This window comes from Oncorhynchus keta, chromosome 10 (genome assembly GCF_023373465.1).
Source record: "Oncorhynchus keta strain PuntledgeMale-10-30-2019 chromosome 10, Oket_V2, whole genome shotgun sequence".
Classification (NCBI taxonomy): Eukaryota; Metazoa; Chordata; class Actinopteri; order Salmoniformes; family Salmonidae; genus Oncorhynchus; species Oncorhynchus keta.
Window position 1 is genome coordinate 308,155 of NC_068430.1, and position 11,846 is coordinate 320,000.

Below are 11,846 nucleotides of genomic sequence, written 5' to 3' on the forward strand. Positions count from 1 at the left end.
TCACAGCTGTAATGACTCTTAGAGACTTACCCAGAAACACTCACAGCTGTAATCACTCTTAGAGACTGACCCAGAAACACTCACAGCTCTTAGAGACTTACCCAGAAACACTCACAGCTCTTAGAGACTGACCCAGAAACACTCACAGCTGTAATGACTCTTAGAGACTTACCCAGAAAGACTCACAGCTGTAATGACTCTTAGAGACTTACCCAGAAAGACTCACAGCTGTAATCACTATTATAGACTTACCCAGAAACACTCACAGCTGTAATGACTCTTAGAGACTTACCCAGAAACACTCACAGCTGTAATCACTGCCAATGGTGATTCTACAAAGTATTGACTCATGGGGTGTGAATACTTACGTAAATGAGATATTTCTGTATTTAATTTTCAATAGATATGCTAAAATGTCTAAAAGCCTGTTTTCACTTTGTCATTATGGGTTACGGTGTGTAGATGGGTGAGAGAAATAATATACTTCCTTCTGGTCCTTCTGTAGCTCAGTTGGTAGAGCATGGCGCTTGTAACGCCAGGGTAGTGGGTTCGATCCCTGGACCACCCATACGTAGAATGTATGCACACATGACTGTAAGTCGTTTGGATAAAAGCGTCTGCTAAATGGCATATATTATCAATTCAGGCTGTAACAACAAAATGTGGAATAAGTCAAGGGGTATGAATACTTTCTGATGACACTGAATATGATGCGCAGAAATACAAATACATCTTAAATGATATGGAGAGAGTTAGAGCCAAAAGGAAAGTACAAAAAGATAGACAGCTACAGACCTGTATCAGGCGGTAAAAACCATACAGATTGGTATTCATGTCCAGCTCCTAACGAACAAAACAAAGTCAACACAGTACCAGTCAGTGAAACAGTACCAAAAGGCCTGTCTAGGTAAGGCAGGGGAAGCACACAGAAGGAAACCCTACTTGAATTTGTCCAACGGACACTTTTTTTTTTTTTTTTCCCCCGTTGCAATTTTACTTGCTACGGTGCAAAACGTTTTGCAACAGTGTCAGACTAATGAATACAACCCCAGGTACCACAGGTATGGTATAGCCTACCTCTAGCATCGTCCCGTAGCATGTGACTCCGTCTCCAACGTACCCTTCTGGACAGACACAGATGATGTTCTCTCCATCCACTGACTCACACTTAGCCTGAGGACGTCAAACCACAACAACACATTACTACGCATTAAGGACTCTAGGAAATCTAGGTGGGCTGAACAAGGCAGGCATTATCCTTTGGTGGGCTGAACAAGGCAGGCTCATATACATTATCCCTAGGTGGGCTGAACAAGGCAGGCTCATATACATTATCCTTTGGTGGGCTGAACAAGGCAGGCTCATATACATTATCCTTAGGTGGGCTGAACAAGGCAGGCTCATATACATTATCCTTAGGTGGGCTGAACAAGGCAGGCTCATATACATTATCCTTTGGTGGGCTGAACAAGGCAGGCTCATATACATTATCCCTAGGTGGGCTGAACAAGGCAGGCTCATATACATTATCCTTTGGTGGCTGGTAAGAATCAAGCTAGAAGGAGCATGATAAAGAGCGGCAAATATCAGACAATCTGAGAGGAGATGGAGGTTTAAAACAGACAATCTGAGAGGAGATGGAGGTTTAAAACAGACAATCTGAGAGGAGATGGAGGTTTAAAACAGACACAATCAATCTGAGAGGAGATGGAGGTTTAAAACAGACAATCTGAGAGGAGATGGAGGTTTAAAACAGACAATCTGAGAGGAGATGGAGGTTTAAAACAGACAATCTGAGAGGAGATGGAGGTTTAAAACAGACAATCTGAGAGGAGATGGAGGTTTAAAACAGACAATCTGAGAGGAGATGGAGGTTTAAAACAGACAATCTGAGAGGAGATGGAGGTTTAAAACAGACAATCTGAGAGGAGATGGAGGTTTAAAACAGACACAATCAATCTGAGAGGAGATGGAGGTTTAAAACAGACACAATCAATCTGATAGGAGATGGAGGTTTAAAACAGACAATCTGAGAGGAGATGGAGGTTTAAAACAGACAATCTGAGAGGAGATGGAGGTTTAAAACAGACACAATCAATCTGAGAGGAGATGGAGGTTTAAAACAGACAATCTGAGAGGAGATGGAGGTTTAAAACAGACACAATCAATCTGAGAGGAGATGGAGGTTTAAAACAGACACAATCAATCTGAGAGGAGATGGAGGTTTAAAACAGACACAATCAATCTGAGAGGAGATGGAGGTTTAAAACAGACACAATCAATCTGAGAGGAGATGGAGGTTTAAAACAGACACAATCAATCTGAGAGGAGATGGAGGTTTAAAACAGACAATCTGAGAGGAGATGGAGGTTTAAAACAGACAATCTGAGAGGAGATGGAGGTTTAAAACAGACACAATCAATCTGAGAGGAGATGGAGGTTTAAAACAGACACAATCAATCTGATAGGAGATGGAGGTTTAAAACAGACAATCTGAGAGGAGATGGAGGTTTAAAACAGGCAATCTGAGAGGAGATGGAGGTTTAAAACAGACACAATCAATCTGAGAGGAGATGGAGGTTTAAAACAGACACAACAGCTTATGCAAAACGGCATTCCAGTCTATTCCAAAAACACTATACGGCTCTGTCCCAAGTGTCACCCTATTACCACAGGGCTGTGGTCTAAAGTAATGTTCTATGTAGGGAATAGGGTTCCACAGGCTGTGGTCTAAAGTAATGTTCTATGTAGGGAATAGAGTGCCATTTGGGACACACACAAATACAATACATGACTTTGTGTGGGGATAAAAGGTGACACATAAATTAAAGATATGTACGAACCAGAGAATGGCATCCTCCGTTGTTTTTCTGACAAGGGTTGATGAGATCACAGACTGTCCCATCTCCCATGTAACCCCTCATACAGGTACACTCACTCTGAGAACACAAGAGACAGACAGACAGACATGTAACCCCTCATACAGGTACACTCACTCTGAGAACACAAGAGACGGACAGACAGACATGTAACCCCTCATACAGGTACACTCACTCTGAGAACACAAGAGACGGACGGACGGACGGACAGACAGACATGTAACCCCTCATACAGGTACACTCACTCTGAGAACACAAGAGACGGACGGACGGACGGAGACAGACAGACATGTAACCCCTCATACAGGTACACTCACTCTGAGAACACAAGAGACGGACAGACAGACATGTAACCCCTCATACAGGTACACTCACTCTGAGAACACAAGAGACGGACAGACAGACAGACAGACAGACAGACAGACAGACAGACAGACAGACAGACAGACAGACAGACAGACAGACAGACAGACAGACAGACAGACAACCCCTCTTACAGGTACCCACACCCTGAGATCACAAGAGACAGACTTTGAGGTACTAGCAGTAGTTGAAGTATAAAATTTTATTATCCGTGAAAGGGATAAATATATACTGACTTCAATAAACATTAGGAACACCTTAATATTCAGTTGCATCCCATTTTTCCCCCAGAACAGCCTCAATTAGTCAGGGCATGGAATCTACAAGGTGTCAAAAGCATTCCATGGGGTTGCTGGCCGATGTTGACTGAAATCACTGCAACCCTTAACAAAGAGCTGCAGTTAGTTTCAGAATGGGTGGCAAGAAATAAATTAGTCCTAAATATTTCAAAAACTAAAAGCATTGTATTTGGGATAAATCATTCACTAAACCTCAACTAAATCTTGTAATAAAAATTGTGGAAATTGAGCAAGTTGAGGTGACTAAACTGCTTGGATTAACCCTGGATTGTAAACTGTCATGGTCAAAACATATTGACACAACAGTGGCTAAGTAGGGGAGAAGACTGTCCATAATAAAGTGTTGCTCTTCCTTCTTAACAGCATGTCATGACTCTCCTGTGAGGAACCAGGTTACAGTGGGTCAGCACCCTCTCTACAGCACCCTCTCTGTCCCGCAGAGGGAGGTATGGTGCTGGAAAAAGACGCTATTAAATACAGTGTAGGAACTGTCTCTCCCTGACCATGCAGGATTGAGGGGGAAGAACCCTTTTGATACATGGAGATTCCTCCTGCCAAAACTACAACATTCAAGGTTGGACATTGAAACAATATTTCTAACGTAAATAATGTGGGAAATGGTCAGGAGGGACTTAAAGAACAATCATGTCAAATAAGTTGTTGTTTTGTGATATCATTAAGGACAGTATAACCAAATAATGGTAACTCTACAAATGTGTACATCCCGGTTATCAGATTAACATCTAAATGTTGTGAAACTTCTATGATTAAATATGAAACTATTTGTGAGAAGATGAAAAGTGAGTTTAGCCTTCTAAATTAGATAATTGTTTTTCAACTAAGGTTTTAGCCAGTCTGTAATCACGCCCATGTGAGCACAGACATTATGCCAAAAAGATGGGGGCTTATAAAGGACTCCTAAAGAATTAACATGTCGAAATATGCTGCCGATGTGGACAGTGATCTTAGCTGTACCCAGAATAATCAACCATTTAGACCAGTATACGGACGGTTAGCCAGACGTCACAACCGGTTTAACCTCTTGCTCCTACCTGACACGCAGGCGTCCCATCTAGACATCTGGAAATGCAAATGCGCTACGCTAAATGCTAATAGCACTCGTTAAAACTCAAACGTTCATTAAAATACACATGCAGGGTATTGAATTAAAGCTACACTCGTTGTGAATCCAGGCAACGAGTCAGATTTTTAAAATGCTTTTCGGCGAAAGCATGAGAAGCTATTATCTGATAGCATGTAACACCCCAAAAGACCCGCAGGGACGTAAACAAAATAATTAGCATAGTCGGCGCTACACAAAACGCACAAATAAAATATAAAACATTCATTACCTTTGACCATCTTCTTTGTTGGCACTCCTAGATGTCCCATAATCACTATTGGGTCTTTTTTTCGATTAAATCAGTCCATATATAGCCTAGATATTGATCTATGAAGACTGTGTGATAAACGGAAAAAAATAGCGTTCTATAACGTAACTAAAAAAGTCGACGATAAACTTTCACAAAACACTTCGAAATACTTTTGTAATGCAACTTTAGGTATTAGTAAACGTTAATAAGCGATCAAATTGATCACGAGGCGATGTATATTCTATAGCTGTACGTCTGGAAATAATGTCCGGGTAAATCTCAACCAAAATATCCGGTCGGGAGACCTGAAGAAATGGGCTGTCTCTTCTTCGTTTGACCAAGAAACAAAGCCTAGGCAAATGACAAGACTGTTGACATCGTGTGGAAGCTGTAGGAATTGCAATCTCGGCTCCAGGTAATTTGCTTTCCCATAGACAATACATGCAAGTGGCGCATTGATATATTTTCCAATTTTCAGTGATCAGATTTTCCTGCGCTTTTCGATGAAACGCACGTTCTGTTATAGTCACAGCCGTGATTTAACCAGTTTTATAAACGTCTGAGTGTTTTCTATCCACACATACTAATCATATGCATATACTATATTCCTGGCATGAGTAGCAGGGCGCTGAAATGTTGCGCGATTTTTAACAGAATGTTCGAAAAAGTAGAGGATCGACTTAATAAGAGGTTAAACCTAAAGACTTGTATCCATAAGGCATGAGCTGAATACTTTACCAAATGGTTTGAAGACTACAATATCAGAAAATGGTAAGACCGTCTGAAACTCTCTCTCTCTCTCTCTCTCTCTCTCTCTCTCGAAGAAGAAGAAGAAGAAGAAGAAGAAGAAGAAGAAAATTACACAGGAACATTCAGTCTGCAGCTGTTGTAGCACCTTCAGGAAACCTTCACCTTCAGGAAACCTTCACCTTCAGGAAACCTTCAGCTTCAGGAAACCTTCACCTTCAGGAAACCTTCACCTTCAGGAAACCTTCAGCTTCAGGAAACCTTCACCTTCAGGAAACCTTCACCTTCAGGAAACCTTCAGCTTCAGGAAACCTTCACCTTCAGGAAACCTTCACCTTCAGGAAACCTTCAGCTTCAGGAAACCTTCACCTTCAGGAAACCTTCACCTTCAGGAAACCTTCAGCTTCAGGAAACCTTCAGCTTCAGGAAACTCGACCGAAGACAAGAGACAAAGAACAATTTCCTCTCACCACGATAGGTATCTACTCTAGACATACAGAGTGGAGAAAATCCTTCTGTAGCTCAGTTGGTAGAGCATGGTGCTTGTAACGCCAGGGTAGTGGGTTCGATTCCCGGGACCACCCATACATAGAATGTATGCACACATGACTGTAAGTCGCTTTGGATAAAAGCGTCTGCTAAATGGCATATATATAAAAAGGCCTGCTGAACACTGTGTGGTAGACCTCTGTTCTAACAGACACTCTGAGACCAAGACGTTACGACTACAAAGGACATGGTGACCTCTGGAAGATCTTCTCTAACAGACACTCTGAGACCAAGAAGTTACGACTACAAAGGACATGGTGACCTCTGGAAGACCTCTGTTCTAACAGACACTCTGAGACCAAGACGTTACAACTACAAAGGACATGGTGAACTCTGGAAGATCTGTCCTAACAGACACTCTGAGACCAAGACGTTATGACTACAAGGACATGGTGACCTCTGGAAGATCTGTTCTAACAGACACTCTGAGACCAAGACGTTACGACTACAAAGGACATGGTGACCTCTGGAAGATCTGTTCTAACAGACACTCTGAGACCAAGACGTTATGACTACAAAGGACATGGTGACCTCTGGAAGATCTGTTCTAACAGACACTCTGAGACCAAGACGTTATGACTACAAGGACATGGTGACCTCTGGAAGATCTGTTCTAACAGACACTCTGAGACCAAGACGTTATGACTACAAAGGACATGGTGACCTCTGGAAGATCTGTTCTAACAGACACTCTGAGACCAAGACGTTATGACTACAAAGGACATGGTGACCTCTGGAAGATCTGTTCTAACAGACACTCTGAGACCAAGACGTTATGACTACAAAGGACATGGTGACCTCTGGAAGATCTGTTCTAACAGACACTCTGAGACCAAGACGTTACGACTACAAAGGACATGGTGACCTCTGGAAGATCTGTTCTAACAGACACTCTGAGACCAAGGCGTTACGACTACAAAGGACATGGTGAACTCTGGAAGATCTGTTCTAACAGACACTCTGAGACCAAGACGTTACGACTACAAAGGACATGGTGACCTCTGGAAGACCTCTGTTCTAACAGACACTCTGAGACCAAGAAGTTACGACTACAAAGGACATGGTGACCTCTGGAAGATCTGCTCTAACAGACACTCTGAGACCAAGACGTTACGACTACAAAGGACATGGTGACCTCTGGAAGATCTGTTCTAACAGACACTCTGAGACCAAGACGTTACGACTACAAAGGACATGGTGACCTCTGGAAGATCTGTTCTAACAGACACTCTGAGACCAAGACGTTACGACTACAAAGCACATGGTGACCTCTGGAAGATCTGTTCTAACAGACACTCTGAGACCAAGAAGTTACGACTACAAAGGACATGGTGACCTCTGGAAGATCTGTTCTAACAGACACTCTGAGACCAAGAAGTTACGACTACAAAGCACATGGTGACCTCTGGAAGATCTGTTCTAACAGACACTCTGAGACCAAGAAGTTACGACTACAAAGGACATGGTGAACTCTGGAAGATCTTCTCTAACAGACACTCTGAGACCAAGACGTTACGACTACAAAGGACATGGTGACCTCTGGAAGATCTATTCTAACAGACACTCTGAGACCAAGAAGTTAAGACTACAAAGGACATGGTGAACTCTGGAAGATCTTCTCTAACAGACACTCTGAGATGACTACAAAGGACATGGTGACCTCTGGAAGATCTGTTCTAACAGACACTCTGAGACCAAGAAGTTAAGACTACAAAGGACATGGTGAACTCTGGAAGATCTGTTCTAACAGACACTCTGAGACCAAGACGTTACAACTACAAAGGACATGGTGACCTCTGGAAGATCTGTTCTAACAGACACTCTGAGACCAAGAAGTTACGACTACAAAGGGCATGGTGAACTCTGGAAGATCTGTTCTAACAGACACTCTGAGACCAAGACGTTACGACTACAAAGCACATGATGACCTCTGGAAGATATGTTCTAACAGACACTCTGAGACCAAGACGTTACGACTACAAAGCACATGATGACCTCTGGAAGATATGTTCTAACAGACACTCTGAGACCAAGAAGTTACGACTACAAAGGACATGGTGACCTCTGGAAGATCTGCTCTAACAGACACTCTGAGACCAAGACGTTACGACTACAAAGGACATGGTGACCTCTGGAAGATCTGTTCTAACAGACACTCTGAGACCAAGACGTTACGACTACAAAGGACATGGTGACCTCTGGAAGATCTGTTCTAACAGACACTCTGAGACCAAGACGTTACGACTACAAAGGACATGGTGACCTCTGGAAGATCTGTTCTAACAGACACTCTGAGACCAAGAAGTTACGACTACAAAGGACATGGTGACCTCTGGAAGATCTGTTCTAACAGACACTCTGAGACCAAGACGTTACGACTACAAAGCACATGGTGACCTCTGGAAGATCTGTCAAACAGACACTCTGAGACCAAGAAGTTAAGACTACAAAGGACATGGTGAACTCTGGAAGATCTTCTCTAACAGACACTCTGAGACCAAGACGTTACGACTACAAAGGACATGGTGACCTCTGGAAGATCTGTTCTAACAGACACTCTGAGACCAAGAAGTTAAGACTACAAAGGACATGGTGAACTCTGGAAGATCTTCTCTAACAGACACTCTGAGATGACTACAAAGGACATGGTGACCTCTGGAAGATCTGTTCTAACAGACACTCTGAGACCAAGAAGTTAAGACTACAAAGGACATGGTGAACTCTGGAAGATCTGTTCTAACAGACACTCTGAGACCAAGACGTTACGACTACAAAGGACATGGTGACCTCTGGAAGATCTATTCTAACAGACACTCTGAGACCAAGAAGTTACGACTACAAAGGACATGGTGACCTCTGGAAGATCTATTCTAACAGACACTCTGAGAACAAGACGTTATGACTACAAAGCACATGGTGACCTCTGGAAGATCTGTTCTAACAGACACTCTGAGACCAAGAAGTTACGACTACAAAGGACATGGTGACCTCTGGAAGATCTGTTCTAACAGACACTCTGAGACCAAGAAGTTACGACAACAAAGGACATGGTGACCTCTGGAAGATCTGCTCTAACAGACACTCTGAGATGACTACAAAGGACATGGTGACCTCTGGTGGACAACCAGAGACTTTCTGTCGACTGACTCCCCAGAAAATGGACCGGGTGATTTCAACAGAGAGAGATGACAAAGACATACAAGCATAAATATGTACTTTGCACTTCTAAATGTGAATGAGCAGTTGTCAGGTTGCTAAATATTCACATTTACGATGAGCGTATTATTCAACTGTATGTACGATAGTTGAATTTCTTTGTCTCTCCTTCCCCCTCTCTTTCTTTCCCCACCCCCTTTTCATTGTGTAACAAGCCATCATATCGGGTTAGTCCACTAGGGACTTTTCATTGTGTAACCAGCCGTCATATCGGGTAAGTCCACTAGGGACTTTTCATTGTGTAACAAGCCATCGTACAGTGCCTTGCGAAATAATTCACCCACCTTGGCATTTTTCATATTTTGTTACATTACAACCTGTAATTTAAATATATTTACATTTTTATTTCATGTAATGGACATACACAAAATAGTCCAAATTGGTGAAGTGAAATGAAACAAATGACTTGTTTAAATTATTTTTAAAAAATTAAAAAAGGAATACATGAGCGTATATGTATCCACCCCCTTTGCTATGAAGCCACTGAATAAGACCCGGTACAACCAATTACCTTCAGAAGTCACATAATTAGTTAAATAAAGTCCACCTGTGTGCAATCTAAGTGTCACATGATCTTGAAATACATCCACAGGCACATCTCCAATTGACTCAAATTATGTCAATTAGCCTATCAGAAGCTTCTAAAGCCATGACGTAATTTTCTTGAATTTCCCAAGCTGTTTAAAGGCACAGTCAACTTAGTGTATGTAAACTTCTGACCCACTGGAATTGTGATACAGTGAATTATAAGTGAAATAATCTGTATGTAAACGATTCTTGGAAACATTACTTGTGTCATGCACAAAGTAGATGTCCTAACCGACAAAACAATAGTTTGTTGACAAGCAATTTGTGGAGTGGTTGAAAAACGAGTTTTAATGACTTCAACCTAAGTGTATGTAAACTTCCCATTTCAACTGTATTTGATGCTGGCGATGTTAGACCGTTAGACCAGCCTCAGGCGCTAGCAGAAATCTGTTTAGCAGCCGAACCATACATACCTGTCCTGGTCCTAGAGACCTGCAGTCTGCATGCTTATGGCAGCCACCTCTGGTCTCAAGGAGACAGTTGTCCAACTCAGTACAGATCAGGCCGTCTCCTGTCCAGCCCTCGTTACAAACACACGACACGTTAGCTGGCCCTGAGTTCTCACACTGGGCCTGAGGAGAGAGATGGACATACAACACACTACACGTTAGCTGGCCCTGAGTTCACACACTGGACCTCAGAGGAGAGGAGATGGTAACACACTGGACCTCAGAGGAGAGGAGATGGTAACACACTGGACCTCAGAGGAGAGGAGATGGTAACACACTGGACCTCAGAGGAGAGGAGATGGTAACACACTGGACCTCAGAGGAGAGGAGATGGTAACACACTGGACCTCAGAGGAGAGGAGATGGTAACACACTGGACCTCAGAGGAGAGGAGATGGTAACACACTGGACCTCAGAGGAGAGGAGATGGTAACACACTGGACCTCAGAGGAGAGGAGATGGTAACACACTGGACCTCAGAGGAGAGGAGATGGTAACACACTGGACCTCAGAGGAGAGGAGATGGTAACACACTGGACCTCAGAGGAGAGGAGATGGTAACACACTGGACCTCAGAGGAGAGGAGATGGTAACACACTGGACCTCAGAGGAGAGGAGATGGTAACACACTGGACCTCAGAGGAGAGGAGATGGTAACACACTGGACCTCAGAGGAGAGGAGATGGTAACACACTGGACCTCAGAGGAGAGGAGATGGTAACACACTGGACCTCAGAGGAGAGGAGATGGTAACACACTGGACCTCAGAGGAGAGGAGATGGTAACACACTGGACCTCAGAGGAGAGGAGATGGTAACACACTGGACCTCAGAGGAGAGGGTTATTAACTATTCCCAAAACCAGATTGAGAGATTCCTGTAATCAGGAAGGACTAAACAGGGAATCCATATGGGCCTTAGTAAAAAGTTGTGCACTAAATAGGGAACAGGGTGCCATTTTGGCGGGGTCTTACGTTAACATCACAGCCTCCTCTGTCAGCCTTCAGGCAGGGGTTGACCAGGATGCAGGAGTGTCCATCTCCTTCATACCCCGACATACACTCACACCTGTCACACACAGGGACACACACACATGTTAATAATATAGATAATAATAACATAGACAATAGTATAGATTATAATATGATAATATAGATTATAAAATAGATTGTAATCTAGATAATACTATAGAGAATAACATAGATAATAATATACACTGCTCAAAAAAATAAAGGGAACACTTAAACAACACAATGTAACTCCAAGTCAATCACACTTCTGTGAAATCAAACTGTCCACTTAGGAAGCAACACGGATTGACAATACATTTCACATGCTGTTGTGCAAATGGAATAGACAACAGGTGGAAATTAGCAAGACACCC

The 11,846-nt window shown here is 42.8% G+C and overlaps 1 protein-coding gene across 3 annotated transcripts in view; it reads right to left on the reverse strand.

Moving 5' to 3' along the window:
• Nucleotides 1-11,846, reverse strand: part of stab1 (stabilin 1) — a 224,961-nt gene that overhangs the window by 134,306 nt on the left and 78,809 nt on the right. For all 3 annotated transcript variants that reach the window (XM_052526150.1, XM_052526149.1, XM_052526151.1), the window contains exons 23-27: nt 11,437-11,530; nt 10,428-10,586; nt 2,844-2,939; nt 1,078-1,173; nt 796-843 (exon numbers count right to left, since the gene is read on the reverse strand). In XM_052526150.1, the coding sequence (XP_052382110.1) occupies nt 796-843; nt 1,078-1,173; nt 2,844-2,939; nt 10,428-10,586; nt 11,437-11,530 (493 nt within the window). The remainder of the gene's footprint in view (nt 1-795; nt 844-1,077; nt 1,174-2,843; nt 2,940-10,427; nt 10,587-11,436; nt 11,531-11,846) is intronic.